The sequence below is a fragment of the Phoca vitulina genome, unplaced genomic scaffold (genome assembly GCF_004348235.1).
Source record: "Phoca vitulina isolate PV1807 unplaced genomic scaffold, GSC_HSeal_1.0 scaffold22, whole genome shotgun sequence".
Taxonomy (NCBI): domain Eukaryota; kingdom Metazoa; phylum Chordata; class Mammalia; order Carnivora; family Phocidae; genus Phoca; species Phoca vitulina.
The window spans coordinates 31,918,005-31,938,660 of record NW_022589725.1 but is presented as its reverse complement, the minus strand read 5'-3'; the positions used below and the strand labels follow the sequence as shown (position 1 = coordinate 31,938,660).

Here is a 20,656-nt window from a genome sequence, read left to right as displayed (position 1 = left end):
ATTTGCAAAGTTCTATACTTTAGATTTCTCTGCTAAAATCATGTGTGTTTGGAGAAAGATGATATGATTTTGTTTGTGAGAATTTCCACATTAATAAAATTTTTAAATGGCTCTGTAGCATTAATAATAATGAAACAGAGCAGTACTAGACTAGCATGCTAGCTTGCTCATAAAAAAGAAAATAAATACTTGGTATTTTTAGGGTGAAAATGAAATTTTCTGAAATCTCTCAAATCCCCATTTTTAATTAAGTGCTGCTTCACTGAGGAACCATCTACATGTAAAATGTCAGCATCTGTTCTGTTACTTATGCCATGAGTGGAATAATTTTGGGCAAAAACATTTCAATTCATTTTTAAAAATTTCACAGTAATATTGAGCATGCAGTCACTTCAAATATTTCTAAAGGACTCAACACATTTTGATAATGTGGTGAAGGATGTTTCCTAGGATTTTATCATTGAGGTATAAATTTTTCTGAGAGCAAAGCAGTATTAAAACAGACTTTCTACATGGGATTCTTTCATAACTGAGACAGTATTAGTTGGCAGGTAGCAGGGACATACAGGTGATGAAGTACCTGGCCTACATTTACTTGGAGTGTTACTCAGCCAGAGTTCAGTGTGATTGGAATGCTGGGGACAGATCTCTCTTTGGATGGCTGCATTTTGGGTGGTAGTAAGGGATGAAACAAAGCTGTAAATCATCTAATCCCCTTACCTTTTTTTTTTTTTTTAACCCCTAAGGAGATTAAAGACATGATGACATTCTTTATGAGAAAAATAAATGCCATATTATGCTATTTGTTCACTTGGGGGCTTATGTTGATTTACAAGCATTCATTAAGGCTTCAGCATAACTTCTCAGACTGACAGATGCACTTATTTTACTGATTAAACATTAGGAGGGGGTCTCTCTTTTGAGGCTTTATAGAAGTCAGGAACCTAGAAGGCCCATAATTAGGCTTTTGCTGTCTCTACCTCCTGTCTTTCAGGCACAGTATATAGGAATTCCAGCTTGGATTATATCTGCACATTGTATTGTGTCTCCTCAACTGATTATATGATACCACTGTGGGAAATAAAGATGTGTTTTCCTCTAAGAAGGAACAGTGCTTCTGTGTTCTGGAAGGCCTTTCCATGACACTGTGTGCCATCCTTATTAAATCCTTTGTTCAGTGTCTTGGACTCTTTCCATAATTAATATAATAAGCTATCAGCAACTGTGTGGGTACAGTGTTGAAGGATACAGAACTGTTCTTGGATCTGCCCTGGCTCCTTGTCATGTTAACTCCTTGTTGTTTGTTGGCTCCTTGAGTTCCTCACATCCATAAATTGTGCTTCAATTTCTTTGACCAACTTAGATACCTAAATGACACTCAAATGGGTGTTGATAATTGCCTAGAAATCAGTCTGTGTGTGGGGTGAGGAACAGAACTTTGGGAATGATTACGTTCAGAATGTATATTGTAAGACAGTAGAGAAAGGGGATTAGTGATGAAGGTGAGACACAACTCTTTAAACTCCCTCCAAAGGTTCAAAGGAGAAGCAAAGCAGGGTGCCTAGCTGGCTCAGTTGGAAGAACATGCTGACTCTTGACCTTGGGGTTGTGAGTTTGAGCCCCATATTGGGTGTAGAGATTGTTTAAATAAACAAACAAACTTAAAAAGAGAGAAGCAAAACAAAGGTGACTTAAACAGGAAGCTGAAAGTAAGATGTTAGAAATGAAATCAAATAAGTCAGGAACGATAATAAATACAAACCATGTAAACTTGCAGTTAAAATCGGAAGCTCTTGGGTTAGACTGAAGAAATAAAACCCAGCCATATGATGTTTACAAGTGGTAACCCTAATACATCATGTACAGGAAGATCCTAAGTAAGTAAATAAATACGTGGGTAGCTAGGAAGAAAGACAGACTGCTGAGCTAACTATATGTATGTCAGTCACATAAACTTTAAAGCAGAAATGACTTATTAGAGCAGTAATTCTGAATTTATATGAACTTCATAGCCTCCAGATACATGAAGCAAAATTGGACAGAATTATAAGGAACTACTGATAAAACCATAATCGTAGTAGGAAATTTTAATGAGTTCTCATAAATTGATGAGTTAAGCAGAAAAAACATTGGAATAGAGAAGAAGTACATGATATAATTAATCCTGATTGAATGGATATATATAAAAAACTTTGAAAAAAATTAAAAATACGTGTGATTTTTAAAAGCACATGGAACATTTACAGAAATTGACCAGTTAGATCATTAAGTCTCAACACATGTCCATGCTTTGAAACATCCTGTGAATATGATGAAATAAATTAAGAACAAAAAGATAAAAGAAAAATGCATTAAGAAACTAAAAACTGCACCTCAAATAAATTAAGTCCAAAAAGAAATTAAACTGTGAATTAGAAAATATTTTAAACTGAACTACAGTGGAGGCTACATATCAAAATCTCTAGATTGTCACTGAAGACTTATATGGAGGGAAAAAAAAAATGGCCTTAGGTGTGTATATGAGAAGAGAAAATTATTGATCTATGTGTCCTATTCAAAAAATTAGGAAAAGAATGGCAGACTAATAATATATAGAAGTTAATAAAAGAGGAAATAATAAAGCTAAGAGCATGCACATATACACTAGAAAGCAAAGACAATCAAAAACCACTCTTTAAAAGAATAAAATAGACAAGCACGATTAATCAAGGAAAAATTAATGAGGGTGAAAAGGGAACAGAACTATAAACAATATAAGTTTTAAAAAACAATATAGTAGGTTAATTTGAATAGATTTATAAAAATAAAGGACAATTCCCTGTTTTACTGAAGCTTCAAATAAAAGAGAAGCTATCTTTTCCTGTTCCAGAGATTAGGAAGAAAGCTCCCTAAATTCTGTTATTTACCTTGTGATACCTTGACAGTAAAATCAGACAAGGTCAGTATTGAAAAAGGAAGAAGAGTCCATCTCACACGTCAAGGATGCCCACTCTCGCCCCTGTTGTTCAACATAGTACTAGAAGTCCTAGCAACAGCAATCAGACAACAAAAAGAAATAAAAGGTATTCAAATTGGCAAAAAAGAAGTCAAACTCTCTCTCTTCGCAGATGATATACTTTATGTGGAAAATCCAAAAGACTCCACCCCCAAATTAATAGAACTCATACAGCAATTCAGTAATGTGGCAGGATACAATATCAATGCACAGAAATCAGTTGCTTTCTTATACGCTAACAATGCAACTGTAGAAAGAGAAATTAGAGAAACGATTCCATTTACAATAGCACCAAAAACCGTAAGATACCTCAGAATAAACCTAACCAAAGAGGTAAAGGATCTATACCCTAGGAACTACAGAACACTCATGAAAGAAATTGAAGAAGACACAAAAAGATGGAAAAACATTCCATGCTCATGGATCGGAAGAATAAACGTTAAAATGTCTCTGCTACCCAGAGCAATCTAGACCTTCAACACCATCCCGATCAAAATTCCAATGACATTTTTCAAAGTGCTGGGACAAACAATCCTAAAATTTGTATGGAATCAGAAAAGACCCCGAATCGCCAAGGAAATGTTGAAAAAGAAAAACAAAGCTGGAGGCATCACGTTGCCTGATTTCAAGCTATATTACAAAGCAGTGATCACCAAGACAGCATGGTACTGGCACAAAAACAGACATATAGACCAATGGAACAGAATAGAGAACCCAGATATGGACCCTCAACTCTATGGTCAAATAATCTTCAACAAAGCAGGAAAAAATATGCAATGGAAAAAAGACAGCCTCTTCAATAAATGGTGCTGGGAAACTTGGACAGCCACATGCAGAAGAATGAAACTCGACTATTCTCTAACACCATACACAAAGATAAACTCAAAATGGGTTAAAGACCTCAGTGTGATTGAGATACCACCTTACACCAGTTAGAATGGCAAAAATGGACAGGGAAAGAAACAACAAATTGTTGGAGAGGTTGTGGAGAAAGGGGAACCCTCTTACACTGTTGGTGGGAATGCAAGTTGGTACAGCCACTTTGGAAAACAGTGTGGAGGTTCCTCAAAAAATTAAAAATAGAGCTACCCTGTGACCCAGCAATTGCACTACTGGGTATTTACCCCAAAGACACAGATGTAGTGAAAAGAAGAGCCATATGCACCCCAATGTTCATAGCAGCAATGTCCGCAATAGCCAAACTGTGGAAAGAGCCGAGATGCCCATCAACAGATGAATGGATAAAGAAGATGTGGTCCATATATACAATGGAATATTACTCAGCCATCAGAAAGGATGAATACCCAACTTTACATCAACATGGATGGGACTGAAGGAGATTATGCTAAGTGAAATAAGTCAAACAGAGAAAGTCAATTATTATATGGTTTCACTTATTTGTGGAACATAAGGAATAGCATGAAGGACATTAGGAGAAGGGAGGGAAAAATGAAGGGGGGAAATCGTGGGGAGAGACTAACCATGAGAAAACCATGAGAAACTATGGACTCTGAGAAACAAACTGAGGGTGTTAGAGGGGAGGGGGGTGGGGGGATGTGTTAACCTGGTGATGGGTATTAAGGAGGGCATGTACTGCATGGAGCACTGGGTGTTATACGAAAACAATGAATCATGAACACTACATCAAAAACTAATGATGTGTGGTGACTAACATAACAAAATAAATTTAAAAAACATATCAACAAATAAACTAAACTAAATAAAGTATTAGCAAATGAAGTCCAAAATATTGGGAAAACATCATACGTACATCAGAGCTAAGAGAAGTTCACTTCAGAAATGTGAAAGCAAAGAATAATAATATGATGAAAAAAAACCTATCATGAGAAAGGCCGCAGACAAATCCCAGTTGAACAACATTCTACGAAATACCTGATCAGTTCTCCTCAAAACAGTTAAGGTCATCAAAAACAAGGACACAGCCAAGAGGAGGTGAAGGAAACATGAAATTAAATATAATGTGGTATCCTGGATGGACTCTTGGAACAGGAAAAAAAAAGATACTAGGTTAAAAACTAAAGAGATCTAAATGAAGTATGGACTTTACATAACAATGTTTCAACATTGGTTCATTAATCATAGTAGATGTACCATACTTACATAAGGTGTTAGCAATAGGGGATGTTAAATTAGACATTTGTCTAATGTTAAGTTAGACATAAATCCACAAGGACAAGGATGGCAGGAAAAAAGACAGTAATGACCAATGTGACCAAGGCATCGGCAGACCTGAGAACACCGAATCCTGTGTCAGTACAAGGGAAAGCCAAGAAGCAACCTGACTACAATTACTGCAGTTTCCCTAAAAGGATTAGAAAATTGTCCATAAGAGGTAGCTATAGAAGCAGGAGGTAAAACCAGGAAGACTGTAAGTCTGTTTAAGAGAGGGTGGGAGGATGGGTTGGCCTGGTGATGGGTGTTAAAGAGGGCGCGTTCCACATGGAGCACTGGGTGTTATATGCAAACAATGAATCATGGAACACTACATCAAAAACTAATGATGTAATGTATGGTGATTAACATAACATAAAAAAAAAAACCTCAAATTTGAAAAAAAGAGATCGTTAGAATTTAATCCCAGAAGGAATAGCAAATAAATTAGGTTTCTGGCCTGGAGTCACCAATACTGAGCTGAGTATAGAGGTGCTATCTTGAAAACAAAGGAACTAAATAAGATTTTGCATACTCTGAGCAGTAGAGAGTCTTTTTCCTAGAATTTGAGTTCTGAAAAAAAAAACCCCAAAACCCTAAAGATACGTATGTCTGAGGTTCTCTGAGAACATGGTGAAACTCAACAAAGATCATACCTGTGCACTACACTTCCATTCAGCTCTTTGTGGACCATTCTTAAATATGAACAGATAGCCAAGGATCCCCAGCCATTTGAAGAGGATGTCTAATGCGAAAAGTATGAGACAAATATAAGAATATGGGATGAAGTAGGGTGGAGCGTATCTTAAAAGGAGTTTGAAAAAAATGGGGGAGTCTGTTTCACCCATTCCCCCACCAAAGGGATTAAGAGTGCACTTAATCTTGATGAGCACTGAATAATGTATAGAATTATGGAATTGTTATATTGTACCCCTGAAATTAATATAACACTAAAATTTTTTAAAATTTAGAATGAAAAAGCAAAAAAAGGAGTAGTCTGGGAAGAAATAAAATTTTTAAAAGCTATTAATATCTTTAGAGAAATAAGAATATATTGCATCCATGAAACAAGGATCAAGGGTATAAAAATGAACAGAAAACAAAGAGCTTTTGGATATTAAAAATACGACAGCAGAAGTAAAATCAAGTCAATGGAAGTCAGTACTTGAAAGTCAGTAGTTGAAAGCACCAATGAATTGGCAAATACAGTGGCTGGAAATAGATACCAGGGCACTTCATGAGGCTTCTGAACACTAGGTACAAAAAGAGGCTACTAAAATTTTGCAGAGTTAATAATTTTTCATGAAATAATTTCAAGCATCAGAATGCTGCTAAAGTCACAAAGGAAACTGTAAAAAAATTGGAGCAAAGCATTTCCATCATAGAATTCTCTACCCAACCAAACTGGACTACAAGTCAGGGAACAAACACTTCGAGATATGTAGGGGCATGCCCCTTTCTCAGGCACCCCTGGAAGATATGGCCTACTGAAAGGAAGAAATATCAAAGAAATACTGTCTGTCATTTTGTGATTCTGGTCTTTAAAAAGAGGACTATAAACATACATTCACACAAAAACCTGTGAGCAAATGTTTATGGTAACCTTATTTATAATCACTGAAAACAGGAAACTATCCAAATGTCCTTCAACAGGTGAATGGATAAAGTGGGATACATCCATAAAATGGAATATTCATTCAAATGTCCTTCAACAGGTGAATGGATAAAGTGGGATACATCCATAAAATGGAATATTCATACATCCATAAAATGGAAGAAACAACCACACGGATGGATCTCAGATGCATTAAGCTGTGTGACAGCACCCAGACTAAAAGAATATATACTGTAGGATTCCATTGATATGACATTCTGGAAAAGGCAAAACTATAGGGACATAAAACAGCAGTGGTTGCAAGGTGCGAAGAAGAGGGAGGGAGGGGACTTACTATAAAGGAGCACTTTTGGAGTGATGAGGTTATTCCTTGTATCAATTTTCATGACAGTTTGTGGTAACAGTTACGTGATTGTATACACTTCTGAAAACTCCTTGAGTGTAAAAAGGATAAAATTGATTGTAAGCAAATTATAGCCCAATAAACCTGAGTTAATAACAGCCTCCACAAATGTCACCCCAGCAATGAGGTCTTCCCTGGCCACCTATTTTTCATGGCCCTGTTCCCTACCCATCCTGCCCAAGGTTCTCCTCCTTCCCCTCCCTCCCCTGTTTTATGAAACCCTTCCCAGGATCTCCAGAAACGGTTTTACCATCTCTAGGTTATTGCCCTTTTAGTTCGAGGAATCAAAGTCATTTGACCTTTCTTCATTGATTCAGCTTTTCTATCCTTTCAAATCATCAGCCATTGCACAATTTTCATCTTCATTATTTTACTCTGAATACATAAATTGTCAAGCATCGGTAATTTGCATTAAAGAGAAAAGATTGTACTGATGAAATCAAGATTGTGTTTACAGACATGTTTTTCTCCATAGATAGCAGTGAGTGCCTTGCCGATGACTGTAGTATAATTGCTGGAGGGAACCTCACTGGTTGGCACCCAGACTCTGCTGCTGTGTTATGGCGAAGAATCTTGGGAATCCTCGGGGATGTGAATAATATCCAGTCACCCAAGATTCACGCCAAAGTGTTTGGCTATCTCTATGAACTCTGGTACAAACTAGCAAAGGTATGTCCTGCTACATTACCTTTTATTCTAATGGGGGAAATTGGTTTATCATGTAACATAAAAACTGTGTTGCAATTAATGTATTCTGGAACACGGATTAGGTGTGTAGACAAAGTATGTTTGATTGTCAAAGAGTAAGTAATAACTTACAATTTGGTCATTTTATAAATGCAGAAGAGTTATTTAATACATATGGAGAATATTACTATAGGACATTAAAGGAATAGGGTACTATTCACTATACACTTTTATAAAAGTGATGCTGGTTTTATTGTACAAAATTTGAAAAATATAGAAAAATATAAGAAGAAAATTAACATCATCATCCCACAGAGATAACCAGTATATAGTTTTATTTCTGTGGCTAAATACATTTTTACAAAGGTAGAATCTTAGAATACATACAGTTTTCATTCTGGTTTTTGTTTATAATGTATGATTTCCCTAGGTTATTAAGTTTTTTGTTTTTTATTTTTGTTTTTCAAAAACGATTTATATTTATACAGTATAACTTGTTAAGCCATTCCTTACCATGTAGAATTCAGGACCTTCTCAGGCATTAACGCTTTAGGGAAAACAATGCCCTAGTTTTGTATTAAATCTAAAACCATGTCCAGTAAGTGGGACACACAATTCAAAATTACAGTAGATCTCACAGTAGAAGAAAAAATTGTAAATGTTGTAGGTTTTTACTCAACGTACAGAAATTTAATGAGAAGCAGCTATTTGGCTATGGAACACAATATTGAAATATTGTTGGGATAAGCTAAGCATGGCCCTTCCTAAAATTCTCCTCTCTCTGACTTAGATACGGGATAATCTGGCAATAAGCCTGGATAACCAGTCTTCTCCGTCTCCACCGGTCCTGATCCCACCACTCAGAATGTTTGCATCATGGCTATTTAAGGCAAGTGGATATGTGTTTATTCCTTTATTGCAATTTCCTCTTCCTTTCTGAAATTGAGTTTAAAAAATGTAATTGCCCAAGACTGCACATTTTGAAGACAAGCTGAATCTTACTAAAGCCACTGTATCCCTCATCTCCATAAACAACTCTTATGGAATACTGAGAAGTAAATGAAATGTTGAAATGCTCTGCATCTGGAGTTGATTAAATCTTTAAACTCATCTCCTTGGCAGGCGACAACGTTACCAAATGAATATAAGGAAGGCAAACTACAAGCCTACAGACTGATCTGTGCCATGATGACCAGACGCCAGGATGTTCTGCCAAACTCGGACTTCCTGGTGCATTTTTACCTTGTGATGCACCTGGGATTAACCAGCGAGGATCAGGTATTCTGTGACTCTGTTATTACGGTAGCCCACAAGGTGGAAACACAAGCCCACAAGGTGGAAAGTGCATATGACTTTTTGTAGGTTAAATTAGGGTTCATGAAAATACATCAAACACATTAAAATTCTCAGTAGTTTCAACTCTTCTACACACAGCAACCACCCTGGTCTTTCAAAAATGTAAATCAGATTTCATCACATCCCTGTTTCTTTTCTCCACTGACCTTGCATTGCACCAACCAAATTTGAACTTTATTCTGTGGCTTACATAGTGCTAGGTGAGCTAGCCTCAGCCTATGTTGTCAAATTCAAAAATGCTCTTTCAACCACTTTTGGTGGTGTTCTGCAGTACATATTATTTGAAGAAAATTATTCTGGTCATTTAAAAATGTTTGAAAACTATTGTTTTAGTAGTTAGGATGTTTTTGTACAAGACCTCACTCATAAATTAGGTGTCCTGACATTTCTAGATGAGGAGTTATCTTAATTTCTTCCAAAGGGTGGTTAAAAAGGGAGCAGGTCAAAGGAGCCACTAGAAACAGCCCATTCTTATAGATCCTGGGTGTGCAGGGTAGGATGTGGCCAGTCCCTGGCCTGTCTCCCTTGGGAAGAGCCCTGCCAGTGGGAACAGGAACTCTGAGGCCTGATTTGTTGTATGAATGTCCAACAGGCAAGTGATAGGATTGGTTTGTACTTCACAGAGATTATTCTGGACTCAGTTTGGAAGATGGATTTGAAAATGTGACAGTGGTAGGATAGAGTGGGAGGTTGGGCCTGACGACAGATTAATTAGGAAGTGGTTAAATGAATATAGAACTTTAAAATGATGAGAATTAAGATGATAGCACTGGGAATGGGAAGAAGGAATAGGAAAGATTCAAGAAGTTTTAAAGCATTTCATGTTATTACTAGGTCTTCTTGACCAATTAGAGGTATGGAGAATGTTTCAGAATTTACCCTTGAAATTGTAGCTACTTATCAGTGACCTGGAATCATTCATGAACTACCAAGTAGTCATCCTGTCTGCATTTTTTTTATTCTTTGAATGTATAATAGAGACACACAGACCTTTTTGATACCCTTAGGATACATGTAAGAGGTCATTCTCCAGATTAGCCAGTTTTTCTCTGTTGCTTCAGAACATGCTTCTTGAAGCTTCTCGACCCTTCAGCTCTATTTAAAATTCTTGCAATACATCCCCTGATACACAATGAGTTTTCATCATGGAGCTTTTATCTGAAGTAATAACCATACTGTCCTACTGAGCTGTCTTTGTCATACTTGCTCCAATTCCAGCAGTGCGTAGAGGACATCTCTATATAACAGGCTGGACTTGGACCCACAGTCTCATTTATTTCCTAAATAAACGCAGAAATAAGATGTGAAAGCAGAAATGTTTGTACTCTGTGCACAGATATTTGTAGCCATCATTGCAGGTGGAAGCATCTTTCACAGAATGATGCAACTTAGGGTGTGTGGAAGATTGAGGGATATAAATAAGGAAGAGAATGAATTCTCACAGATCATAACGAAATCCCTCAGTGACAGAAAAGACAAAGGTTTAGTTAACAACACAGTACTTTAAAGAGGTATTTTGCTAAGATTTTGCAGGGAAAAAAAATTTACTTGGAAATAATAATCAACTGTAGAATTTTCTCATTTAATGAAAACAAGTTAGAAGTCAGCAGCAACAAACACTTAGTATTCCTAGAATGAGTTTTCTAGAAAGTCACATAAATGGATGTGAATTTAGAATCATCTTTCTATTTTAAAGGCTGTTGGAGTGGAAAGGAAACAACATGAGGTGAAATAAGAGTTTGAGAACCCAAAACATAATTTCAAAAAATACGATTTTACAGTGTAGAAAAAGAGAGTTTTCAGGTTTTATACTTAAAGTCATTTTCATTTTAAAATTATTTTAATATATGCCATGTTTTTGGTTAAGCTTGAACTTTTGTAGTTCATTGTAAAATACGTAAATCTTAAGTGTTGGCCCATTGCTAGCCGTGATGCCAATATCCAGAATCCTAAGACAGAACAGGGATGCCATAAATCTGTTTATAATCAGCTTATTGTCTAGCCATTAGACACTTGAATTTTTATGTGTGCTTAATAGAATTGGCTGTTTTGCTGTAACTTTAACAATTATTGGTATATGTTTTAGAAGCCCTGACTGTCTGCCAAACAGAATTACTCTAAATAAACCTTATTTCTTTCCAGAAGAAAATTACACAGAAAACCTTCTAATGAAAGAAACTTTTCTCATTTAAGTAAGAAATGTCTCTGATAATTAGTTTAACTTTTGGTCCACATGCCTAAATGGATCATGGTGGTTGTTCCAGAACTTATGTGTTCTTCTGAAAACACATATTATATTAATTATAAAAAGACAAGAAGCACTTACTGTAGAGAATACAGTTAAATTCAATTTTTTAATTGGTGAACTGTGCACCTGTGACTAGTACCATCTCAAGGCTTGTTTCCTTCTTGTGAAAGCTCTCAAAGAGTCACTAGCCTGCTACTGAAAGCCTTTGTTCTTGCAGAGAGAACCTTATAAAAAATTTTCCTTATTTCTTAGTAAGATAAGTAATAGCAAATAATTTAAGATGGTCTAACATTTATTAGTTTTGTCTTACAAATAAAATCCAAGGTGAATTTCCTTCTTCCACCTCTAGGTGGCACACTTGTCTGCACAACTCTCACTCTACGGCTCACGGGCCACTTGCTGGCCTTTAAAACTGCTGCGAGACCCAGGGCCCTGTGAGCTTGATGGTGTGGCATAGTCATTTTACAAATGCTATCCTAAATATGAGGGTATCAAAACTATGTCAGTAGTGACTAATAAAGTGTTGAATTGGAAATAAGCTCTAAGATGTTAAAAATCTTTTTTCTAGGTATAAGGGTGCTTATAGTAATTGAAGACTTTTTTTTTAAACCTATTTGTAAAATAGATGTCTCACAGACCGTGTTCTATGATACAATCAGATGAAACCATGGTTTCATTTAATATGGTAGCCAATTCATTATGTAAACAATTGTAGTCCTTTCTGTATTTAAAAAAATAATAATGGTACATAGACTGAACAGCCAAAATGTAGTGCATTCCAAGCCAACTGTTTTTGTTTGGACCAGGTTTAGCTATTTTAGTAACTTAATAATTTAATAGCTAAAACAATGACCTTATCAACTAGTATTTTCCCAAGTACTTGTGCAGTTTGAGTTTATGGTTTATTAGTATGATTGAGAAAATGCTTTCAAATAGCTGTAAGCTTCTCCTCCACTCTGAATTTCTTTTAAAAATTGATCCTGTTACTGGTTTAAAAAATATGTAGGATCATAAGGACTTTCAAAATAACTCTACATTATGAATAAAATTTGGGGTGACTTGTGGGACTGACTACCCAGCCTACCTATGAAGGGTCTTCCAGTTGGTTTCCCTCTGCCCAGCTGCTTTGTGTCTGGTGGGCTGGTGGGGATGGGGCAGAGGGTCTTCAGTTCCCCAGCATCCACAGTGCCAGATTCTATACTGGGACCTGCACGACGTTGTCCCACCGATTCTTCTCTGCAATTCAGTTAGATTAATATCATGACCCATTGTTTAAATAACAAAGGTTCAAAAAATATCAAGAACTTTTGCCCAATGCCACACATTAAAAAAGGCTGTTAGAATTCAGAGGCAAGGCTTGGCTTATTCCAACAGGGCATGTCTTCCCCCTTGATTCACAGCTAACAGGCCAGTCAAGCAGTCAGTCAGTCCTTGGTTCTGTTTCTCCTTCCATCTTGTTTGACCTGGGCTCAGGCCTTGGCCCCCCTCCTCAGACCCCTCCTGATTGGAGCACCCTCCCACCTCCAGCCCCAGATAGCTTTCCACAGCTGCCTTCCCAGCTCCTCACCGTGTTTCAACTGCCCTTCTAAAGCTGTTCTTGGTTGTCCTTAGTTTTTCCTAATGCTTAAGCAGCTTTTTCACCTCAGTCTTCCCCAAAATATTTGGACTTGAAAAGCACCATGATTTGGGTTTATTAAAAACAGTTCCTATTAATTTCATCGTTATTTAAAACATATGGAAAGATCAATATGTGTGAAATGGAAAAGGACAGTTGAGGAAAGGAATTTTATTTTCATGTTTCTAAGAACATATATCAAAGACTGGAACATTTTCTTTGCTTAAAATAAGTAAATTATTTTTTAACAATGACTTACAAATTTAACGTCTTAATGCAGTTTGTTACACATCAAAGTTAAAGTCTCTTTTAAGGGCAAAGCTTACATTAATGTAAAATTGTTGCAAATTTGCATCTAGAAACTTTGGGAAATGTAGGTCTTTGTCATTTTCTTCTGTAATTTTGTAACACACCAAAAAACATGAGGCCTCTCTCAAGTGGAGAAATATGTATTATTCAGCCTGGAGGTAACCGTCAAGTGACAGATTTGAATCATAACAGTATAAAGTCATGACTAAGCGTAATATGGTGTGATATAGTGTAATAGTTAAAGAGCATGGGCTTCAAGACAGCCTGTCTGGGCTCTAGTCTTGGCTGTTCCTCTTATTAGCCAAGTCATTTGACCTCACTATGCCTTGCTCCCCTTATATGTCAAATGCAGGAAATTATGTTGCTTACCTCCAAGGGTTGTTTGAAGACTTTGAGGAGATAAAATATGTAACGCACTCAACTCAGAGCCTGGACACAACAGCCTTCAGTTAGGTGAGCCCTTGTAATAATACTGAAGAGTATGAGGAAAAGAACAGCAGTTCTAGTAACTGAGTGTATTTTATTTTTTAATATGTTAGGATGTTAATGTTTTTCTTTCCCCATATATTTTCTTACTTTTGAACATAATGGTTTGACTAAAAGATAGAATTAGGCATTGTGGAATTTCAGAACATGTGGAGAAATACCCACTCCCCATGCTATGGGTCAGACTTAACTAAAATGTTTATTTAACCCTCTTGTGATTCAGAAACATTTTTTGTGTGTCTCCTTGCCACTGGCTCACTTTCTTCCCGTTCCTCACCCTGCCTGCTGTGCCTTCTCTATGATGGAAGCTAAAAAGCTTAACTATATGTGTCCCAGCTCCTTGCAGCTGGGTCGACATCCACCCAGGTCCCTTCCAGTAGAGGCACCTAGGTGGCGGTGCTGGGAAGCACGCGTAGGGAGTGGCAGGCGGCAGCTGGGTCATGGGGAGGTTCTGCTCCGGAACCTGCATCGTGGTGACCAGGGCAGGCAGCAGCATCTCTGCTGGAATCACTCTGGTATATAGCTGGACGTTCCTACTTGCCACCTTGTTCCGGGCTGTGGAGGGTTCATACTTGGTTCCCTGACACTTCTAGAAACTCTATAAGCCATCTAATGCCCTGATAAAAATCCCTTTTGTCCTCATCCCAGCAGGGTGGATTCTGTTGCCTGCAAGTAAGAACCTGGCTCAGACAGTGGCTACTCTGCGAGGTACCACGCTGAGCGCTGGTGATACATGATCAACATGGCTCATATTTCAGTCACTAAATGCACTTGTAGCATTTCTTTTTTCCCCCTTAATTTTAGCCACTTGTTTTGTAGCCAAGAATATTTAACTTGTTTTAGGAACCTTTTGCTTTCATTTAACTTCATATTTTAGTGAACTTTTTACCACACCAACGTTAAAGAAAACATAATTTTAAACATCATATATAGAGTAATGTTCTTAGAAGTCAAAATAGCTCATGATTTTCTTAATGGAAGTTACAACCTCCTCTCATGAGGTATATGATGGAATAATATAATAATAAACAGTCGTTTGTAAAAAGATCCCAAGGGGCTCCTCAGTGAGCATAAGACTCAGCAGTGAGCTATGAAAGCAAGGTGCAGGGGTGATACTTGTAAATTGGCCATACCTGACTCTTTTAATAACCCCAGACAGCCTGTATCATGCAGTGATATGTAATAATTGCATCACCTTTTCTCAGACAAAGAATTGTTCTTTGCTGAAAATTTAGACTTATAACTAGAACTGTGTGTTAGATACACATAAATTTATAAATATATTTAAGGCTAAACATAAATGAGTATTCAGTTTCAGGAAAAGTGCAGAATTAAGATGGCAAATTAGGGACCTTGTTTTATCTCATATCCAAGGAAGTAATTCTAATATATCTCTTAAGTGCTTATTCTGTACAGCAAGTGATTGTTACCAAGGTTTAAATTCATGGGATTTTGATTTAGTGCTACCAGGGTAAAATGCATATTTATAAATTTAAAGGTCTAACTGATGTTTAGAGGATTAAGTAATGCCTTGATGTGTATCAGTGGAGGAACTCTAGAAGGCTAACATAAAAGCTTCATTTGAAAATAGTTTTTTAAAACTATAGGGTTTTACAGTGAGTAAAAACAGGACTAATCCCAGGCCTTATTCCTGAGGTTTTTAAGAATGGGGAGATGTATCTTCCAAGACATCAGGATATAAGATGGTTTTAAAATATTTTCAACATTTGACTTTTATGGTTGGCAAACCACATATTGGGAGATGAGAGACCTGGGAGTGAGACTCAGCATTGTCACCCACTGGCCATGGGGCCCTTGCCTGAGCACAAGAGACCCAATGAGTAAGTTGGACCAGAGGACCTCTACGGCCCTCTCTCATTGCGCCTTCTTGGATCCCCTGATCTATTTTTAGGCATTTATTATTGGGGTCACATTGTTCTTTCCTAAATATAGCAAAAGGTTCAATAATCTTTTCATGTTGAATATTTTTCCTCACCATTGTAACGACCTGGTCAGGTTCTGAGGGCGTAGACAGTATTATGATACACATGAGTATCTGTGGTATCCATCACCTTGTGTGAAGAGCCAAATAACTGGTACACACCTTATAGGAATTGAACTGGGTTGAATACCCTTCTAGCTGAGTTGGTCTGAAAACAGCTCACAGAGGAGGTGGAATCGATTTGAGCAGAACTTTCAAGGATGGATAGGATTTAAATAGTAGTACAGGAAGCAGGATGGAATTTCGCATGTCAGAGATACAGACCTTCTCAGGCCATGTTCAAGGAACAGTGACCAGAGTGGTTTGTATTAGTTCTAAATATGTGCCTGGATATAATGTGCGGACATGAATCTAGGCAGCACTGTAGGGAGCCTGGATTCAGCATTGTTTTCACCACATAACTAATGGGGAGCCATTGAATGTTTTGGAGCACAACACTCAACATTGGCAAAAAGCATTTTAAGAAGCTTAAACCATAGTTATATGGGGTGGATTATAATCAGGAAGGAATGAGGGCACAACAAGTACAGAGAGGGAATTGTAACAGCCCAGGGGCAAGGTAATGAGGGCCTAACAAGGACTAAAACACAGTTTGTATGCATAAATTCATTTATTTATATGTGCACATATATGTATGTGTATATTTCTGTACATATATATGTTTTGTGTACTTTGTGTGTTCGTGTGTGTGAGAAGTATTTTGGACAGGTTGGGGTATAGTGCTGGGTGGGAAGTGCCTGGAAGATAGAGCCTGCTGGCACTATTCCCATTATCTCTCAAAGCAAAAGTTGATTCAGGAAGGCAAGACGATGAATTGAGAAAAGGTGGGGGGCAAGGTAGGCTGGGACCTCTCTTCATCATGGGCACAGTAGCACAGGGGCAGGCAAAGCAGGTGTACGGAGGATACACTGAGAGGTGTCCCTAAAGAATTCTTACCTGTTACGAAGTAGAAATGTGTTGGAAAGGCTTCCAGGCACATTTCCTCTCTACTTAAGAGAACATGATGTCTAACCCTGTTCGAATTTGAACAGTTGATGTCCAAACTGTAAATTTATTTACAGTTATTAAAATAACTAGAATTTCTAAAGGTCTCTATTATCTTAATTTTTATTAGCCAGTTTTGTTACTATTTGTTTTTGAAAGTACTTTGACACTTAAAAAAACTCCTTTATTTTTCTAAAAATATTATTTTGAGTGTGAATTTACTTTTTTTTTTAAATAGTGGGATTTTGTTTAATGTAAAGGTCTATAGCAATAAATAAAATAAAACTTTCAAGTTTGACTTAGGTTTGATGGAAGAGTAATGCTTACAAGGATGGGTGGTAAATGTGAACCCTGTCCTAACATATATTGATGAACTAGTAATAATTCTTACTGTGTGCTTACTGTACAAATTCAGAGTGATGAAATGTAGAATCTATCGTGTTGGTTGGTCATCTCTTCTTCCCCAGCGCATATGGTTTGTGTTCTGTCACGAGGTAACATCCGGTGGTTTCTGAGTGTTTCCCATAATGTTTCATGAGAATGTACAAACCATACATTAGTCAAGTTTTACCAAAGAAAATTTTATTATAACTTTGCTTAGCTATCAGTGACCATAGAGACTTGAGACAGATGACTACACCAAAATCATAACCTGGAGAGTTTTTTTTTTTTTCTTATACAGCTGTGAAACCAGTAATTATTTTCATTAAGTTAAAGACCAAGCCCACTTACCCCTCGTACACCTAAATAAGGAAAGTAGAAATATGTAGAAGGCAACAGATGGTAGAGGCTTCAGTTAGGAGGTTTAACACGTGTGCAGTGAACTTGTTTCACAGCTTTAGAAAGTGTAAGATGATAGCAGGGGAGGCTGACCTGGAGAGGGAGAGGTTTACCTGAGGCCAGAAACTTGAGTTTTGTTTGATTTCCCTTTTTGGAGTTAAAGGTATAAAGACTTTCTTTCAAATAAACGCTATCAGTGAAGAGTATGAATTATGAATTTAAATACGAATTTAGCCATACGTGTTTAGTAAGCATATGTTACATGAAATAAATTAAAGCCTAAAAATGTAATACAATAACTCAATATATGTGGAAAATTGATTTTGTCCTTACTAAACTGTTACCATATGGTAAAGTGTATAAGCTGACCTACATCTTTCAGTAGAAAAAAATGTTCTTTTGTGCCCCAAGGTCTCTCTTTGGAAGGAAACCCTACGGTGTCCTCTAACAAGGCCCACGTCACTGGAATCTTCCTTAGTAGACTCACTGGAGTGCATCTTGTCTTTTCCCAGGCAGAATACACACTCAATAAATATGTTGATTGATCAAAAATAGGAGGAAAAAAAGAGAAAGGCCTCCTCAAATCCATGTGGCGTCATGGGGAAGAACAGATGACCAAAGTAGCTGAGCCAAACCATTCTGGTTGAGACTTTGGCTCCAGTGATCAGTTTCAGAGCTGACATGAACTTTCTACTTTCTATAGTGGTGATCTAGCCATCATTCATTACCCTAGAATAGTGATTCCTGGGATGGCAGGGGGGTTTGCCGCCCCCTCCCCTCTAGGGACACTGGGCAATGTCTGGAGATATTTGGTTGTCACAGGAGGGAAAGGGGTGTAGTGGGTAGAGACCAGGGATGTCATTACACATCCTACAATGTACAGGACCACAACGAAGAATTTACGGTCCAGTGTCAGTAGTGCTGTGGTTGAGGGACCCTGCCCTCAAATAGTAGTACCTGTGCAGATGACACCAGACTAGAAGAGCCAGGCGATGTAAATTAAATGACAGAACCCAGCAATCAAAACAAACGTGACAGGCTAGCTCTCTCAACTTAACCAGGGAAATTAAACCCTACAAAAATTTAACCAGGGAGATTAAAGAGAGGCAAATGTTTGAGGTTGAACATTATGAAAATTGCCAGTAGGGGACTCTTCTTCAAAAAGCGGGGATTCAATTACAATTGGTCCAATTTATTTTTTTAAAAAAGAAAAACAATTTAAGAACTCAAGCACAGAATGATTACACGAATTCAGAGTTAACATGACAAATACTGAGGGGCATTTTGTCCTGAAGCCGAATCTGAATGAGTGGTGTGGCCTGCAGTGCCAGAGCCTGAGGCACTGCAAGTGTGTGTGGAGGCAGGGAGGGGCTCAGGGGGGCTGTGCTCCCCCCTGCACACTGAGTGCACGCTGCCGAGCGGCTGAGACGAGGAAGGATGGCGAGAGAACAGCTTGCATGGTGAGGAGTTGGCACATGGGCACAGATCATTGCTTCCTTCAAATGTCTGGAGCCCTGCCTGTGAGGAGAGAGAGATCAGGCTGTCTTACCTCCCGAGTGGGGACTGATGGTAGACTCCAGCTCACCACCAGAGGCACTTTCTAGCCAGGTGTCCTGTTCAGACGTGGCCGGTGATTGATCGGGGGTTTGTAAGCCTCCCAAACTCTGTCAGGTCCGTCTATGGCCAGCTGGTCTGGCTACCTCCTGGCAGCCTGGGCAAAAGGGCCATCCACTCTGGAGCTTGAGCCCTGGCCTTGCACTGAAGTCGCTGTATGCTTGAGTCAGTGACCACATAGCCTCCCTGGCCTGAGCTGCTTGTTCTATGAAATGGGGTTATAACGGCTCTCTTTGGGGCCCTGGAAAAATGAGGACAGTTAGGCCTTCAGTAGGTGCTAGTAGGGTCGCTGCAGAAGGGATTCCCCTGTTGTTTGGAAAATCGCTTGTTGACCTGCAAGAGCTTCTTTTCCCATTTAGAATTCTACAAAGATTTTAAGAAAATTTACATTTTTCTTCAGGCAGAGAAGAACTGAGAGACCAAGAGGTGGCTTCTAGAAGCATTGCAAATACTGAATTGTACTTGGGGAAGGAGATGCCTTAACTCCTGTGTGGAAAAGATTGATTTTTGAATATAAGAGATTTTAAGTCAAGACTGTGGTTTATAATCCATAAAGGATAGGTTTGGATACAAGGAAATAACATCAAGAAACGCATTCTAAATTGCAAGTTTTGTTTCTGTGAGAAAGTGCTCTCCTTGTGGGGAATAATCTCTTTTTGTCTGTTGATTCCTTTTTAATACATAACAATAAGTGGGAGTGTGGTAATTGCAGACTGTTCAGCTATTAATGCTATTTACTGGAACACATTTTAGAGAGAACATTGTTTTCTGAAGAAACAATAAACAACGGTTTTTCTTTTGTTCTTCCATGGAAAAATATTCTTTGGTAGGTATTTGTGGGCTAAATAAATTTTAGAAGAAGAGAACCTTTTAATAGTAAGACAAAATAAAATATCTACCTTTTTTTTTTTTTTTTACCCTGTACTGGAGTCTTGCATTGAATGTGTGCAGCATGGTCTTTTTGTCAAGACTCAGGGCCTTTGTGTCACCTATCTGCTTCCCTCCCCTGGGTCCTCATAGAGTGCTGGGCTGTGCCCCTCCAGGAGCCCTGTGCTCTTGGCCTGCCCTCACTCTCGGCTATGTAGAGCTGTCCCCTGCCCGTGAGGGGTCATTGCTGGAAGGCAGGGACCACCTTTATTCTGCCTAATTCCCCTCACAGCCTGGGCTGACATGGTACCTGCAACTGAGTTAGCACTCAAGAACTTCGTCAACTTATTGTGAAATGTTTTTGTAGGAGACTATCAGAATGATGTGGCTTTCATTTTTTTGGACTCCTTTTAAGTGAGTGGGGTTTTTTTAAACAAAAGCACTTACTTTATTATTATTATTTTTTTTTTTTAATTTTTTTATTGTTATGTTAATCCCCATACATTACATCATTAGTTTTAGA

At 37.9% G+C, this 20,656-nt stretch overlaps 1 protein-coding gene across 13 annotated transcripts in view; it reads left to right on the top strand.

Annotated features, from left to right (window-relative positions):
- RALGAPA2 (Ral GTPase activating protein catalytic subunit alpha 2) overlaps positions 1 to 20,656 on the top strand; it is a 336,447-nt gene that overhangs the window by 147,702 nt on the left and 168,089 nt on the right. For all 13 annotated transcript variants that reach the window (XM_032419573.1, XM_032419574.1, XM_032419572.1 and 10 more), the window contains 3 exons: positions 7,661 to 7,854; positions 8,663 to 8,761; positions 8,995 to 9,150. In XM_032419573.1, the coding sequence (XP_032275464.1) occupies positions 7,661 to 7,854; positions 8,663 to 8,761; positions 8,995 to 9,150 (449 nt within the window). The remainder of the gene's footprint in view (positions 1 to 7,660; positions 7,855 to 8,662; positions 8,762 to 8,994; positions 9,151 to 20,656) is intronic.